This window comes from Centruroides vittatus, unplaced genomic scaffold (assembly GCF_030686945.1).
Source record: "Centruroides vittatus isolate TY-2023 unplaced genomic scaffold, ASM3068694v2 contig_3127, whole genome shotgun sequence".
NCBI lineage: Eukaryota > Metazoa > Arthropoda > Arachnida > Scorpiones > Buthidae > Centruroides > Centruroides vittatus.
This window is the reverse complement of record NW_027122015.1, coordinates 863,151-881,941: the sequence shown is the minus strand read 5'-3', so window position 1 is coordinate 881,941 and position 18,791 is coordinate 863,151. Positions and strand designations below refer to the sequence as shown.

At 32.1% G+C, this 18,791-nt stretch overlaps 1 protein-coding gene across 5 annotated transcripts; it reads right to left on the bottom strand.

The window, feature by feature from the left end:
* Positions 1 to 1,697: 1,697 nt before the first annotated feature.
* On the bottom strand, positions 1,698 to 18,494 carry Sgf29 (SAGA-associated factor 29). 5 transcript variants are annotated; one of them, XM_067268000.1, is made up of 5 exons: positions 18,390 to 18,494; positions 7,327 to 7,524; positions 7,030 to 7,258; positions 2,375 to 2,529; positions 1,698 to 2,308 (listed from the first exon to the last, which is right to left on the bottom strand). In XM_067268000.1, exons 2-5 carry the CDS (start codon positions 7,399 to 7,401, stop codon positions 1,898 to 1,900), a joined length of 870 nt encoding a protein of 289 aa, XP_067124101.1. In that variant the 5' UTR covers positions 7,402 to 7,524; positions 18,390 to 18,494; the 3' UTR covers positions 1,698 to 1,897. The 5 variants fall into 5 exon arrangements, with proteins under 5 accessions (XP_067124101.1, XP_067124103.1, XP_067124100.1 ...); XM_067268002.1 differs by having other exon boundaries at positions 2,375 to 2,526; XM_067267999.1 differs by having other exon boundaries at positions 2,375 to 2,526; positions 7,327 to 7,395; positions 18,390 to 18,472.
* Between the last annotated feature and the right edge of the window lie 297 nt (positions 18,495 to 18,791).

Here is an 18,791-nt window from a genome sequence, read left to right as displayed (position 1 = left end):
ATGCACAGATAAAAATTGATTCAAAAGTATGCATATTTATTGAGACCTCTTGTCTGAACTTCAGATCCTCAGCTGTATTCTGCTCTACAAGCAGGAGTGAGTCTCTCTGTTATCATCTCTAAACATATTCAAGATAACATTACGTATTTTTTTTTTCAATATTCACAGGATAGTAGCAACTCTCTCCCACTTTAGAACAGAACAAACAAATGAACAATAATATATAACAATTAGAATAATTTAGTAAGAAAACACAAAAAGTATAAAGTTTAAATGAAGTTTAATATAGCAGCATATGAAAAGGAATAGTATAAATTTTAAAATGGAATTAACTGAAAACATAGAAGGAAATTAACAAGTTATAATGGTTCTCAACTTATAATCTTGTTATTACCTTTTAATAAGATGAAATGTACATAGTAAAAGGATCAAAGGTATTTCTCAACAGATGAGTCAAGGTCAGGCCTTTCTCTAGTTACAAACTAGGTTAGGTTAGATTAGTTGACATATTGGAACATGTAGCTACAGTTAAAGATCCTACAGATTGCAGAGGAGCTGTTTTTTTATCACCAGTATTAATCCTTTTTTGTTGCTGAACATTATCAAAAATATTGTTTTCCCTCTTTTTTTTATATTTGTCATGTGTTCTTTAGAGCCCAGGTGCATTACTAGATATTCAGTTAATTACTTCTGTTTAAAGAAAAATTGTCAGCAACCCTCTCTTATATGGGTTCTTTGAAGTGTGTTTAAGTATAGAAATACTACACTCAATGTGACACACCTATAAAGATAAGGGAGATGATTTTTTCAAATATGCCTCACAGATGAAACTTATACAATAAGATTTAAAAAAGACAGCTGAAATCTGAGTCAGAAAACAATAAAATCCAAAATGTATCAATAATTTAAACCTCAAACTCTTATCTCAGTAGAGCAGATGATGATGGTCTGATAAAGCCATGCATTAATTTGTAACATGATTCTTAAAAAGTTTCTAGTCAAATGTATCATTCAAAAAGAAAAGAAAATTATACACGATGTTAGCCAATTCTTTGCTCAATTTCTGTATTAGTGTAATTGGCTCATTTATCCTACTACCAAAGGTTTACTTATATACTTGTTGCTAAGATTTGCTGTGTTTGTTTTATATAAAATTGGAACAATCTAAACGTCCTCCATGACTCTGTATTTCAGGTAAGAATATGGTCTAAATCTTCAACCATTTTTATAAAGTTAAATTATCCAACTCTAGATGCAGCAAAGTTGCAAAGGAAATTGATTTAAACTCTCTGCTGAGGATTTATGTCCACGATAGAAGTGACTGATTGGTGAAGATGGAGACTTACATTTTCAGATGGATAGGAAGATTTTTGTTGACAAAATATAATGAATTTGTAATTTTGTCAATGAAAATAGTTTTAAAAAATACAGTTTACAGGAAAAAAATAAGGACAGCCATGAAAAATTCCTGACCTTGACCTGGAAAACCATAGCAGCAGGTTGATTCATTAACCATTCAGCATCTCAGCATTTATATTAATCATAAATCAATCTGGTCTGTGAAAGGTACTGCAAAGTATCTACCTCTAGAAACAATGATAAATCTTTTTGTGTTCTGGTAAGTTACATATTAGTTTACTACAGCTGAAGATGAAATATGAAAATTACGATAATTTTTAAATGATAAAACAAGAAACTGACTGCCAAGGGTATTTTATTATGGCATTAAATGAAGTTTGTACAACTTAATGAATATAATGACAAAAATACATACATCCACTGTCGATGACTTTAAATAAATTAAAGTTTTTTTAACAGACAAAATTTTGCCTTTTTTGAAATACACATTCTGGAACAAAAATGAAATAGAACATGTTCGAATAATTGGAGCAGACACTCACTTTTTTCTACTTTCTTTGCACACGATAACGTATCTCTGAGCAACGCTCAATGGGGGAGAGTAGCCGTCTGCATAAGAAGAATCCTCGAAAAGCACTTGGTACTCTTCTTGTGCACCCTTTGGAGGTTCGTGAATCACAGCACGATAGAAACAAGTTGTCTGCGGATACAAAGCCATAACTAGAGTCCCTTTGGAGAACAAAGCTTCCGGATCTGTTTCTGGATTGGCCCTCATCAAGGGAAGCGGTACGACTCTACGTCGACTCAAGAAGTGTCTCTCTTTCTGTTCTTCGTCGATGTCGTCCACCTCGTACTTGTTGGTGTTGTGATTGTATTGAATGACTTCAGCTAGAATCCAGTTTTCGTCACCGTCAGGCGCTTTCACGAGCGCAGCGACCATATCTCCAACCTGAAACGGGAAGACGCATTATAAAACGTCAACGGACTACCAGCCGACCGGGAAGTAAATACAGACCTTCGCAATATAATTACTTTCCGCTGGAATGGCACCACAGAGTGGAGGTGGTTTTTCGTTTCCCTTGCCAATCCAAAGAGGAAGTGTAAGTGCATTTTGCTGCAGCATTTTCATCAAAGCACCCCTGCGAATTGTCTCCTTAGGTCTTTCAACTGCTGAAAATTTTTATAAAATCAAATTTATATTTTCATTTTCATCTCCGACTCAAAGCATAATTTTCATTACTATTTTGATACGAAAATAAATTGTAAGATAAATTTATGTTTGTATTAAAAAAATTATGTACTGTACATAGAAAACTTTTGAAGTAGCATAAAATGTCTTATAAAAATGGTTCAATGCAAGTTTTACAAACGTTCCTGTAATTTCTTTTGAAACAAGAATTATAAAATCCGAGTGTCTGATTTAGATCAACTTTTTTCTTTACATAATCCTATATAAATAGTTAAGAATTACATGATCCTGACTAGACAGATATTATAAATCTATGGCAATGTTCATAAATTTTTAAGAATCTTGAGATCAGATGCTACTCTTTAGATGAGTGGATTCTCAAATGGTATGCTATGGTACACTAGTGCACTGCAAGAGATGGTTAGGCATTTTGTGAATGCCTAACCATCTCTTGCAGTGCACTAGTGTTGAGAGTGCATTTTAAAAATACAACTCATTTGTATAAAGATTTATTACATTCATAATAAATTAATACCCAAGGAGCTTAGTTTAACCTAGTTAACAGTTATTATTGTACATGGTATTCATAATTTAAAATGGCTATGAAAATTCAAACTGTAGGGAAAGGCATGCATATTGATTTGGAATTGAAATCATTGAACATTAGCCAGAAATTATCAATTAATTTAAAAATAGTTTTAGATTTCAATCATTTACACATTCAGTCATATTAATTTGTTTGAAATTTTGACTTTAGTCGAATAAAAAAAATGATCTTACAAGTCCAATTAATCAATAATAAAGTCTCATGATTTTAATTATTTTTCTTATTATTGTTAACTTATAGAATTCAATATTTTAGAACAAGCTGTTACTTGTCAAAAATGACAGAATAAATGAAACCCATCAGTTGTTTTTGAAAAGGGTTACCAATTTTACCAAAGTTAACTGAGCAAAATTCTATCAAAAATCATCAAAAGAAATTTGTAAAAAAATTATTTTTACTTAAAATTACGCAAAATGTTATTAAAGAAATTTTAGAAGACCACATCGTCATCTGATAATTTTCCTTATTGATCCAAACCCAAAATAAAAGTTCTCACCCTTGCAGTAATATAATCCTAACTACACCCAATTTTGTTCATATTTGGAATCTTTGGATTTGTGCAATAAAATATACTATTTTTGGCAGATAATTAACTTGTGAAAAATATTTTTACCATGGATAACATTATCAATTAATTTTTTCAATGCTGTATTCAAGATATAATTTTTTGAGTCTCAAATCACATTTGAGAAAAATTATACACCCACAAGAGCCGAATTATCGGGCTAGAGTTGGCTATAATAAATAAATAATTAATAAGACAATTTGGCACTAGAGCTTGGCGTTAGGCACCATCTCTTACTAAACTTAATAATTATAATTAAATTAAATAAATAATTTTAATAATTTGGAACTGGAGGAAAAGAAATCGGCCCAAAGCGGGACTCGAACCCGCAACTTCTGCTATCCGTGCAGACACGTTACCAGTTACGCTACCCGGACCTTCAGTGCGATCGCCTCCTCCAGTATATATAAGCTAACACGACGACCATCGACGGTCATTACAATGCTGGCTGGGGACACATCAAGTGCCCACGTCCTCCCAAGGACGTGGGCACTTGATATGTATGGTACCCATACCATACATATGTATGGTTACCCGATATGTATGGTTACCCGTAATGACTGTCGATGGTCGTCGTGTTAGCATATATATACTGGAGGAGGCGATCGCACTGAAGGTCCGGGTAGCGTAACTGGTAACGTGTCTGCACGGATAGCAGAAGTTGCGGGTTCGAGTCCTGCTTCGGGCCGATTTCTTTTCCTCCAGTTCCAAATTATTAAAATTATTTATTTAATTTAATTATAATTATTAAGTTTAGTAAGAGATGGCGCCTAACGCCAAGCTCTAGTGCCAAATTGTCTTATTAATTATTTATTTATTATAGCCAACTCTAGCCCGATAATTCGGCTCTTGTGGGTGTATAGCTTTGTAACGGGTTAGTCGTTATTTATTTATATTTGAGAAAAATAATTACTTCCAATGCTATGACTAAGTTAAAATTAACTAAAAATTATTGTATTAAAGTTTCTTTTTCCATTTTTGATTCTTTCCATCCTGTAAATATTAAGGGAGCCTTTTTCCACACCCATCACAAGTATGGATCTATTATAACATGATCTTTTTCCACACCCATCACAAGTTTGGATCAATACAATAGGAGTGATGAGGGATGGGATCCACATATTTAGATCAGATCACCCATGAAAAATTCCTGAGGTTGCTCACCTAGATTTGAACCTGGGTTCCCAGAGTAATAGTTAATCATAGGATCACATCTTAACTGCCATTGTCATATTAAGATTTACCAAATGAGAAAAAAAGTAACCATTTTTTGCTTATCATTAAAGGTTTTGTAAAAAAATAAATACCAATTTCACTAAGCAATAATGGTGAAAATTAAAACGAGTAATTAATTTGTAAGGATTTTTATAAGAAAAATTTGAATTTCAATGTAGTTACCATAGAAATGCACATTCCAAAAATAAAAAGTGATTTATATAAAGCTGATAATGTACTTTACAAATATAAGATATTATATCGAATAATCTGTCAAAACTACTGCATAATTTCCACACATAATAAACTTGAATTAACGTTAGTTCATTTTAAAATCATCAAGCAGTTAATATAGTTATTAAACTTATCTAAGTAATTCAAATACAGTATAACTTCCAAATAGTGAGCACCAATGGGACTGAGAAATTTGTCTGCTATTGAGAGGTACTGTACATGCTGGCAGCTATAGAGTATTTTAACACAGTCATCATAAAGAAAATTGATAGATTACAAAACATCAAATACCAAAAATTATATGCAATTAAAAAACATATATAGTATATTATTTATCTTTTCAGCTGTAAAAATTTAATTTTAATTGAATTATAAATATCAAACAGATTGCATGGAACACTTTAAATAGGACATATAAATTATAAGACGTAAATGTTGATTAATTATTAATTCATTAAAAGACAGTGTTGCAGATTTTTCGTTACGAAAAACAAAAATGAAACTGTCATTACAAACATAAGAATGGGTGAAGGTTGGTTTAGGTGGTGAGTTTGAATGTTGAGTTGTGAAGGCAATTTGCTAGCCACTTCAAAAGGTGGAAATGTATTCTGTATTCTTGAATTTATGATCTAAGTCAGTGTTCCGCAACCTTTTTCTACTTGTGGCACACCCATAACTCAACAGGGCACACCAAAATGTTATTCCCCTCAAAAACGTATGATATGATGCTATTAACAGAATTACATAATGCCACTAACCTAATATTATTATTATTAAACAGACATCAACAGATGTACACCTGTGAGCAAATTTATTTTACATATAATTTTTTAGAATAGAATATATAAAAATACGTGATTTGTAATAAAGAATAAACAAACATCATCTTATTTCATCAGTGCTGCGGCAGAGAATGAAATATATGCATACGAAACACAACAATTGTGATAAAAATATATAAATAAAACTTGAAATTAACAGAATATGTAAAAGTTCACGTCATGCCTTTCACCATGTGGCGGAACACTGATCTAAGTGACTAATAAAAATCGATATACTGATTTGTCTTTTTGTACTTATCAAGTACATGTAGTTTTTCAAACACTTTTGCTTTTTTCAGTAACTAATTTATTAAAAATTACACTTTAGCCACCACAAAGCTGTTAAGATCATAAATGACGTCATACATGTGAAAAAACCAAATATCTTCCTACACTTTAAAGTGGTTGGCAAACTACCTTCAAAACACAACCTTTGAACTTTCACCAAATAAATGCTGTTATAATAGCTGTTCTAACTTTCTTTTTATTACTATCGTACTGTGGTTCTTTTTGAATGACAGATGACTTGAGAAAAGAGTATGGTTTCTTGGTACCATTAGTTTAATTCCAACAATAATTCAAAGTTTAATAACATTAATATGTATGATGGTAAGCAATGATTGACAACTTAACCAGATTAGTTCTCTCTAATAGAGTATTGTTTAGGTTTTTACAACCTGCCCTCCTCCTCTATTCCTATTTTAAGCCAGTCTTTATTAGATCTCTACCGTCAAAATGCATCATCTGAAAGAGTATTTGAGCTGATTCTTTGTTTTAGCTTTAAAATATTTCATACCGTAATTAATTCTTTCAGAATATTGAAGGCAGGACATTGTGTTTTCATAGGGTTGGTTATGGACAACAGTGTCCACTATTTAGAGATAAATATAATAGATATCATATATAGATATAATTGTAAAAACTTCCATTAAGTAGAGGTGTCTGCTATTCGGGAGTGTCTGTTAATGGAGGTTTGAAATATTTGTGTGTTATGAAAGTATTAAAATAATGTATATAAACTTTTGTCGTATTTAGTTACCAGAATTTTTTGTTGCAATTCTTCTTTCATTCCGAATAGCTCTAACTTCAGCAATAGTGTCAAGGGCCTTTCTTAGCAGTTCTGCTTCACTGTCAGCATCTTGCATGGCCGTCTTGTACAAGCCCCTCAACTTTGTTTTGTAGTAAGGAGACAATTTCTGCTCATGCTGCATCCGTTCATGAGTTTTTGCAATGTTGGTTAAGTTGTGCTCGCTGCGATTTCTCTCTTCCTGTAGATAAATTTCTTTTTTTAATATATGTCTGTATTCTAAAAACTAAAAAAAATTAAATAACAAACCTGACACTGATGTATAACATGATACAGCTCCTTTAACTTCTCCTGAATTACGGTATTATCTCCATCCTTCTGCATTTTTAAAAATTATTCCAAACAAATTTAGCTGTCTTTATACATACGATTAAAATGGCGAACTGAAATATAATATCCCCCATAAAATGCATAATACCATGATAATACTACTACTGTTGCCAGAATCTGTAAAAATATTTTAAATAATCTTTATAAATATTTAAATTATTGAATTTTGTTCTAGTTTAAAATATAGCACATAAAGCTTTATTAACACAGTAATACAATGCTTAATACATTGAAATAAAGCAATCACTTAGCTAATTAAATATATTACTTCAAATTATTCATATCTAGTTTTAAATTTTATTTTAAAATTAGTTTAATGCTTAATATAAACAAATTATTAACTGTTCTAAACCTTAATACCTTATAATCAATTTATCAAATGCAATAAAAATTACAATACATTATAAATTATATTTGGACTAGGTTTGAACCAAGATTTCCAAGACAGTAATAGCTACAACTTTACCATATAGTTATCTGATAAAATTGGTCAGATAGCCAAGGTGGCAAAGGCATCAATTACCACTCTTGAGACATGGGTTTGAGTCTGAGTTGAAAACAGAAACTTCTCAAGGATAATATATCCCAAATAAGTTAGTCCCATCTCTTACCACCCAACCATTCCAATTGAGCCTAACCAATCCATGATTGGCTTAGAAAAAGATCCTCTTAGTGCCCAGAGAGGGGGAGGAAAAAAGCTACATGATAGACTCCAGTAAAAGATACTGAAGTTAAAATTGCCACTTGGCAATAGAAACATTAGTCTACTTATTTGGACATTCAAGGTGAAATTGAATCATTAAAGCAAGCTTCAGCTAAAGTGAAAAATTTTGATATGACAGAACCTGTTTAATTAAAAGTATTGTGTTCAACTGTGTTATTTGGAATTATTAATTAAAAAAGTATTCAAAAAATGATTTCTATTTCTAACTGACAGCTTAATATATTACTTTTGCTTTCCAGATCCCAAACTTATAAGGATACCAGCAACTGCAATAATTAGTACAACTGGTTGGCAATAAATAGTTTGAAGTGGCAAAAAAATTTAAAATTAGCAAGATGGTTAGCAATATTTTTTTTTAATTTTCCAGAGTAATGCCTAATTTGCATAATTGAAATGTGCAATTGACAGCTGAACTTTAAGAATCTACTAATTAAAAAATATACTGATTTCAATAAATAAATTTGCAATTATTTATAACAAGAAGAAGTTTAATATAAGTTGTATAATTAGGCACTAGTTTCTATCATCATAAGAAATATATTTCCAAAGAGAACACAACTTATTTGCATTCCTCATACAGGGAAATTCATGGAAGTTAGGAAAAAATATTGATCAATTCTGCATATTTACATCAACCACCTTTAAATGAAGATTCTGATCATGGAATTGTTATGTTAGCTGAATTGTAAGCAAAACATAAAAGATATCTAAGGATTCTGCATATTACTGAGACATCATTTTACCACAAAATTATGGTAAGAAGTCATAAGACTCAAAGTTAGCCAAACAAAAGTTATGCTATGAGAATATATGTACTCCTAGATATAATATTATACATCACTTAAAAATAAGAACTGATAAAATACAGATATACAATCAAAGTGGGAAAAACTCAGATGCAGTTTAGAAGTGGATTGTCAAAACATTTGAATGTTTGTTAAAGTTTCAAGATATTTCCACAAACTTCTTATAAAAAGCAAGTCCAAAAGTTTCTCCACCCATGAGAAAACCAATTTGTAAAGATGCATTATTATTTATGGAAATAGTTTGGTTTGGCTTCTGTGCTATGAAAAAATACTTTTCAAGTGAAGACCTTCTGGGAGTTACCACAGTCTGCAAAAGGTAAAGGAAATGACAGGCATTTCTGAAAAGACTTTTACAAATAAAATTTGTAACAGCAAAACAGGAATGAAAGTCAACAACCACCTGCCTTAAAAAATCAGGATAGAAGACATTTTTATGGAAAGCAAAGGCAATGATGAAACGAAATCAACTCATTACAAGTCCTGATCTCCAGGAATTCCTGGATCTAAATGTATATTACTGTACTATCTACCAGTTCTGCAAGAAGAGGGTTTTAGTCACTGCAATAGATTAAAAAACACTGCCTCTGGCCTAAGGCATAAGCGGGTGCATTCTGACACCATCTCCTTCTGAGTACTAATTTAAAAATTGATGACCACAGTATGCAGTTAGCATTCCATCTCTGAACAACATTGAGAACTGATCAATGTGTAATGCTTGTTGAAAGAAAATTGATAATCCAGGTCCAGAGAAACTTACAGCAATATACTGAAAGTTTCTCTGGACCTGAATGTTGCATGCCATGTTATAGGAAGGAATTTGCCCACTATTCTGAAGTGGGTGGTATAAGGCTTCCTGATGGTGTCACCTCCCAATGCCTTCGTATTCAGGTATAGCCTCCTTATCTTACAGTCAAAGATAGGGTTGCTTGCCACTCTTGTGTTTTGTCAGGATGAAACCATACGAGGGTAGTGGTGGCAGACAGACACAGAGACTTAACATGTTTGACAATCAAACTCATGTTTATTGAGATACATAGAAGTTCTTACAATGAATTAGACATTGTCTTCTAACTTAGAAAAAAATGGCAGACAATATTCCTCAACAGTGGTCGGTGGGAGGCATCTCCATTCTTGGGCGTTAGTCAGAATCTGGGCTTTGAATTCTGGCCACAGGTTCTTTTGTCAATGGTCTTCAAACTGGGGAAGCAGATCACACTGAGTTGCTCAATTCCTTTGGTGAGAAAAGAACTACAGTAGAGTCGTTTATCCGAACACCGGTTATCCAAAATGTCGGTTATCCGAAAGCCTTCCAGTCGGACTGTGTCGTGCTGAATCGAACTTTTTTGATACTAGATTTATTTCTAAAGTATAATTTTTATGTTTTTATATTTTTCAATATATTTATTTTGTTTGTACAAAATAAAGAAATAATTTTTAACAATACAATAACCTCGATTATTATTATAAAAATTTTCGTTAGGCTTAAAATCGACAAAAATTCAACACGAAGTGACACGCAACGGAGAAAAATTTCAACATCAGACAAGTTTATATATTTTTTCGTACACAATCTGTTATCTGAAAAATCAGTTATCCGAACAACCTCAGTCCCCAATTGATTCCAATAAACGACTCTCTACTGTAATTCCTTTCAAAGACTTCAAGCACCAGGTACAGGACACAAATTATGAAAGGATGAGGATGACCAAATGAACAAGAAGGACCCAGTGTCTTTGAGAACCCAAGTTTTTATACAATTTGTCCTCAAATTCCTAGTTCAGATTGGTTGGGTTTCATCACTTTTCCATAGACCAATTCAAGGATTTAGTCTATACTTTTTTGAGGAATGTAACTGCACTGTGACTGTCACAGATAAGAAATACTAAGAAATGCTAGTAAAAATGGAAATGCTGTCAAGTACAATGGCATCAGTCGATTCCAAGAAGATGGCCCTACAGTTCACACTGATCCTGAATCAACAAACTTTTTGCAAATCATGTTTCCAAGGCACATCATTCCCTGATTTGGAGATGTCACTTGGCCACCAAGACCCCCTGATCTAGCAGCTGTTGATTACTTCCTATGAGAATACTTGAAGTCACAGCATATGCCAACAAACCATGCATCCTCAGTGTTGAAGCACAACATCATAGATAAAATTTGAGCCGTTGATACTCCTTTACTGCATTGAGTCATAGATAATATTTGGTTCAGACTGCAAAAATGTATTTGTTGTTTTGAGGCCACTTGACAAATGTTATTTTTAAGAAATAAGTGATAATAAATTGCACTGTACTACTGTTTTTAATGTGCATATTTTTTTGTTCTAAAATGATCCTGGTGTTGTATAATAGGGTTATATGACAACTGGACAAGCGTCAACTGGGTGACTGTCATTTGGGCAACAGAAACTTAAAAATTTTTTCATGCTTAGCAAGCATAGAATTTTGTGGATATTTATTTACTTATATTTTTTGTAAATATTGGTAAAATATATATAAATATCTTATTATACATTTTGTCAACATGGACATTAATTACTAACAGGACAATTATACTAGGACAGGTAGCTTAATAAAGAAAGTCTGTTTTCTTTTTAAGAACTTTTTCCTCAATTCTTGTGTAAATGCTTAACACCAGTATAATTGTCCTGCTAATAATTAATGTATTTTTAATTTTATGTAATTGTTGTCTTTGTTTTGATGTATTTGTTAATTTTTGGAGTAGATATCAACTGTCCTTTGAAACTTTTCTATTTACTTTTAAAAATAAATAAATAAAAATAAAGTATGTAACATATATAAATATGTTTGTTAATTACAAAATTGTTCTTTTAACTTGTTTCTTACTGAGAAGTAGATCAATAGAAAAGAATGATTATTTTAATAAATACAACAATAAAAAACTTGTTTTTGTCTATTATCAATCTCTTATTTTGTCACCCAGATGTCAGCACCAGTTGATGGTGTTCTGTAAAAACCATCACATTTTCTTGCCGCACCCTGTATAATTGATAATTACTTTAGACATTTGTACAGTTCTACAGTACAAAGTTCACTCAATAAATAATGAAACACATTTTTTTCTGAGCCAATTGGAAAAATTCTATATTTTATGTGCAAATCTTTCAATCCACCAGCACTATTTGTAGTAATTTCAACTTTGTTGTATGGCAGCACCACAGTTAGTTTTCAAAATGAAGTTTGTGACTGAAGTGCATTCGAAACAGAGCCATGATTGACTTTTTTTTTTGGTGGAAAATGAGACTGTAACAAGCATTCACCAGCACTTAAAGAATGTTTGAGACTTTGCATGGATAGACAAAATGAATTATCATCAGAAAAAAGTGAAGGCAATCTGTCTGATCTGAGCTCTGGCTGGCCACATACAGCTGTGATGCCTCCAATAGTAGGACATGCAGACACTCTTATTTAGGTTGGTCAGCAAATCACAACCAGAAAACTTACTGTTCATCATGGTAGTTTGTCAGTAGTGTCAACAGAATTGCACACAATTTAGGGTATTCAAAGCTTGGTCTCTCAGCCTAACAGACAACTATAATGAGCAAGGATTATCTGTGCTGAGTTACTTTCTCCGTACATGGTTGCTGATCATGATTTTTATCATCAACCATTGCCACAGGAGATGAAACATGAATTCATCACTTTTGAGCCTGAGACAAAAAAGCAATCCACGAAGTGGCATCACACAACTTCTAGGAAGAAAAAGTTCAAGACAGTCACCTTCCTCACCCATCCCATGGCACAGATCTTACATCTTCAGACTTTCATCTGTTTGGTCCTTTGAAAGATGCAATCCACATGAAGAGATACAGCAATGGTCAAACTTTTTGATGATGTGAGAAGTTGACTGAGACAGACCAGTAGAATGATACCATAAAGGCATACAGATTCTCACATCTACATGACGTAAGGTTATATACATGAATAGAGATTATAAAGAAAAATATATTTTTGTACCCAAGGAACAAAGTGATGTATTTAAAACTAAAATAAAACTAACCTGTTTTGAGAAGAAAAAAAAATGTGTTGCATTACTTATTGAATGACCCATGTATATCCAATTATTGATATTTATCCATTTACTCAAAAGGAAAGGTTTTGCACGGTGTATATGCCATATTTACTTCAAAATTTTCAGCTCAAAATTCTAGTTTACAAGTTAGAACTATATCTGCTATATAAATTGTCTCCAAAAAAGGCAGGAGGATAGAATACTATTTGCATTGAGACACTAATCTCAATACTTTTGAATATATGATAAATATATATTATGTAGCTAAAACTAAAGCAGTGGTCACACCTAGTGATTTTCAGCTGCACTGACGACCGCAACTGCAACAAGTGTAAGTTGCACGTGTCGTCATGGTCACATCGTTCATTGTTGTTGCAACTCTGAAACATCTGATCTTATAATAAACCAATAAAATTACAGTGGCTTGTTTTTGACTACTTTCATGATTTTACTGACAGTTTATGTACTACTTCAGAGTATTTACAGAATTTTAGCCACTTTTATTAAAATGGCAAAGCAGTTCCTTTTCTGAAATGAATAAAAGAAAAAAGGCAATCATTTTGTTAGAGCTGGCGAAAATACACAAAGAGAAAAATAATAGAAAATGTTCATGCTGGGTTACAACTTAATGAAATAAAAATCAACAGGCTAAACAATCATGCTTCCACCAGTTGATGACTGAATAAAGGCTTTCAGATGCTGAAGGTTATCGGGATATATCCATATGGATACAAATACTTTCCAAAGTATTTTAAGAAGGATAATCTCCATAATAGCCAAAGATGATAAACATCTTTGAAGTTCTATTTCACCTGGAAAATGTCTTTCATTGACACTTCATTATTTTCAATGTTGCCATTGTATGACGTGACACAAAGGCATTTGGATGCACGTTTGCAATCAGGGTGAGTAGAACAAACTTTTTGTTTCTAGTTGCGGTTGCAGCCACGCCAGTTTTTAAAGGGGGGTTACTAGTTAATTAAGGGATTTCATTACTGGTAATGCAATCCCTAGTTTAATTAATAATCAGTTACAAATGCATTAGTAAATATACTGGTAATTTAAGATTTTTACTGGTAAATTCAGTAAAAATAAATAGATTTTTGTAATAATTGTTTTAAAGCCAAATATTTATTTGTATATACTTTCACATACTTGTCAAATGTTTTTACTTAAACTGTAAAAGTAGTTAATGTCATTTATCTTTTAAATTAGTCAAATCTACTTAAGAAAGCACCATCAGGATCACTGCATCATACTCTTATCTGGAATGATCTTTTATCCAAAATAACAGCATCACCCAAAGAGGTTATAATACACTTAGAAACATTATCATTTATCATCTTATAATTTTACAGTAGTTATTTATTGATTTCCATTTTTATACTGTAAGTTATCATCAATTTTATTGTTTTATTGATTAATCAGTAAATACCAGTCACATTACTTTCACTTCTTTCCGAAAATGTAGTAGGATATCTAGCTGAAAAAATGTGAATGCCCTTGCTCCAAGATTTTTGAATGCTCTTAATGAGCCATACAAAACAAATAAATATAGTACTGCAAGAATAAAGATATTTTCTATTAAATTGTATTATAATAATTTAAAAATATAGAACTAACTACATGTGCTATCATAACTACCTAAACAACCTAAATAAATTTACTTAAAAAAGTCCATAATTTTCTTTTGAATACAATTATCATCTATCTTTTCAATTATCTCCCTGATCTTGTAAAATGTAACTAACCAGTTGGTAAAATTTTCTCTTAAATATTTTCTCACCATGTTTAAATGAAACAAGTCAACAAAACTTGTTTCTTTTAAAGATTTATATCTTTAAAAGAAACAAGTTTTGTTGATTTGTGAACAATTTCCATTTTGTCTTCATCTTGCTTTCTTTTAACTTAATGATAGCAAGATTGAGGCCAAAGTTTTAAACGCAAAAACGTGTACATTGGACGTTCAGCGCCGCTTTCCTGTAAGCCTAGAAGTTTGACAATGGCATTTGGAATGTCGAGCATGATTCCACTGACTTTCTAAACACCATTGTCAAACTTCTAGGCATACAGGAAAGTGGCGCTGAATGTCCAACCTACACATTTTCACATTTAAAACTTTGGCCTCAATCTCACTAATATTACATATTTCAACAAATCTCAATAAATACTGTAGTATAGAAATTTTAGTGTCTGTAGTATATCACTTGGCAGTGATATACCATAAGATTAAAGAGAGCCTTATAAATCTCTCTTAGAATTGTGCTCCCTTATGCTGACTTCTGCATTAAAAAAGTCACCAACATAGCACTCATTTAAATGGACTGCTAATAACACTATACCTTGTTTACTTTTCCACAATAGTTTAATAAAAACAAACATTTTCAACCTCATTCAGAGTAACTAATTTCTAACTTGTAAACCTTAGGTTACAAGACAAATTATACATTAAAAGAAAAGAACTGAGTTCTAACAACTAAACTATAACCACTTCTGACAGACCTCTGAACAGGCTGAAAACATTTGTTTTGATTAAACTATTGCTGGAAAAGTGTGTGAGGTATAGTGTTATTAGTTTATATTTGTTTCCAGTTTTTTCTACATGTGTTAAATGATTGCTGTACCATTCAATACACTGTTAACTGGAGTACTTCTATATATTAAAACAGAGAAAATGGATAATATGAAAAAGTGCTCTCTTCAATGAACTACTCTCTTATCCAATGCTCTTTTAAGTAGACATGACTATATTGCTTTAATCCTTTTCAAATTTTAGAATATCATATTACAGCATTATGCTGGACAGTTTGGCAGTTTGTTTCTTTACCTGTTAACTAGACATAGTACAACAGTGAGCTAGACATGTCAGCATATCATGTTTGCCAGCATACCGAATGCCAGGTTAACAGAATTTCACTGTAATTTGTACATATGTAAATACATAGAAACTGACCTAAAAATTTCTACCCACTGTAATATGCTTTTACTTGTGCTCTGCCATTTGTATCAGAATGTATGGTTGATGCACCAACTGTTGGAAACTGTGATGTAGCATTCATTCATTCTGAATTATTACTTAAAATTAACATAATAAAGTTAAAGAAGTTTATCAAACATACATTTTAGTTTAGTAAATTTTCATGGTAAGCTGCTGGAGTTATTGTAAGTCATGTATTATAGTACTGTTTCATTTATCATTCTATAGTAAAGGTTCCTGGTTTTATACTTATCATATAAGTTGACTCCTAGCTCTAAAACAAGTTTTCAAGCTTAAGACAGTCAACTTATATCAGTTTATCATTATTAGTATAGAAAAAAGAAAAGAAGCATCTAAATAGTATTTCTTTTTGTGTATAGCATTTTCTTATCTATACACAGAAAATCCTTATTAGTTTCAAATTCAAGTAATGAAATAATTGCAACTTCAAATTATAGTGTTTTGAATTATCTGAGATTTACATATTTCTGTACAACATGCAAATACCATGTAATTAATATAATTTATTAAAGAAACAGAATACAGCTACATATACAGAATGATATTTTCATTAATAATAATATAAACAAACTGCAGGTAAACAGCACATGTCCAGTGAGTACCTCACAGGTTGCCAGATAAATTTTATAAAAGTACAGAATTCCTCACAATTTAGCACAAATTATTTTTAAAGTAGCCCAGAATGGAATGGTTGCCCAAATGTAGTAGCCTAGTCTGTAAATATCTGGTACCCGGTACTTGTTATTCTTGGTCTATTGTTCTCTTATAGTATGGCAGCACTTTGATCTAAATGAACAAGTTAACATACACATATCACAGTTTGGTACAGAATTTCCACTTCAAATTTCAATGTAGATGTATTTTGAACTAACCAAATTCCTTAACACATAAATCTCTATGTTTTCAACCGGGACAATAGTAGTTACAAACTAATGGGATTTCGAACTATCCAAGTTCAAATTAACAAGGATTCCCAGTAGTAGTAGCAATTTAAATCTATATGGCTATATGGCATTCAAAAATGTATGTAAATCAGTAAGATTCAAGTTCCAAACAAGGAGTTTTGCACACCCAGAATTGTAGAGCAAAACAGGGTTTTGAACTACCTATAAAAGCAAAAAAGTCAAACCTCTTTGGAGACAAGTATCTCACAAAGGACCACAAAGTGACGTGACCCTTTGTAAAATACTCGCCTCCAAATGTCAGTTTTTAACACATCTATTCTCCACGTTCCACGTCAACAACGCTCGCCATCACTCACCTCAACAGCGTTAGAGAAACAACACGACTGGCAATCTTGAAAGATCCGATTTCAAGGAGCCATATCTCACAAAGTGACATTTGTAGAGATGTGTATAGGTACAGTTGCTTTAACAGTTTTGCTCCCATAGGTACACTATAAGTTCCAACAAGGTCCCAACCATCTCATTTGAAGGTCAGACAGCCAAGTAGGTAGTCCGGCCTTCAAAGGCAAGTAGTCAAAGTGGTAGCTCACCGCTCCAAGAAACCCCGGATCGAAAAATTCCCAGGAATTTTTTGGGGGTGGTCTGCCCGGATATGTCGAGTCCCGTCCCTCACCACCCAGCCGAACTCATAACGGGCTCGCTCAAAGAGGCCCTCTTAGTGCCCACAGGTTGGAAAGACTTAAAAGAAAATTCGGTTAATGTTATCTATTGTTCCAAAATGGAGGCTCGTCTCTGATTCCAGCAAATAGAAGAAAGGAAACAGTGGGGACGCACGTTCTAACCTAACCTAACCTATTCTAATAATTTTGTTGGTAATAATTATGGTAATTTATTAGAATAGGTTAGGTTGGGTTAGAACGTGTATCTCCACTGTTTCCTTTCTTTTATTTGCTGAAATCAGAGACGAGCAGCCATTTTGGAACCATAGGTAACATTAACCAAAAAGGCTCATTCAGAACTCGAATCGAACCTGTAAATCACCGAAAATGTTATGTTGTTCGTTTTTAAAATTACACTTACACTTAAAATACTTAATCAATCAAAATTAATGAGTGAAGAAAAATTCATTTTGAACACAGGAACTGAACTTCCAACACGGAAGAACAAACACCTTACCAGACAAAGGACGTACTGTACAGTATACTAAACCATATATTTCATATTATAAAACATTAAACTCGAACAATTGTTGTTGACCTTATTTTGTTAAAGTGTAAGTTGCAATAATTCACTTCCTAACAACTTCTGTACTTACTTATAAACATAAAACATGATAAGAATTGAACGTTATCGATTTCTACGGCTCCATTTTAACCCGGGAGTCGCTTGACAGTTCGCTTCGTCTGACATTTTTTCATGTTTTTTTTATTTTTCGATCAGACTTATCGATTACTAATTAATGCATTTTATAAATTAAATTCCTATTAATTAAATAAATAATCCGATATCCTTACCAAATTAATAATGCTGGCTTCCGTTTTTTTACTGAATTCTCTCATTACTTCTCCACCATTCGGCCAATTCTCGCTAGATGTCGCTTTAAAAAATTATCGTCTGAATTTCGAAAAAATGTAATAATTATTTGTTATTACTAATTACATATTTCTGTTAAAAACTTGAATAATTATTTACATTTTTATAATTTTTAATATTAAAATAGTAAAAATATTTTTTTAAATTTTGTCCATTATCTTTGCTCTCCATTGGTCTCGTAGTAAGGTATTCTGCAAGGTACAAAATTCGAATCGATTCGGATGTGTGACGCTTTGTGGGATTTCGAATTGGCCAACTCTTTGTCCATGCTAGAAGATTCTACTATTGTTTAAGCTAGCATATAGACAGGCAATATAATCTTT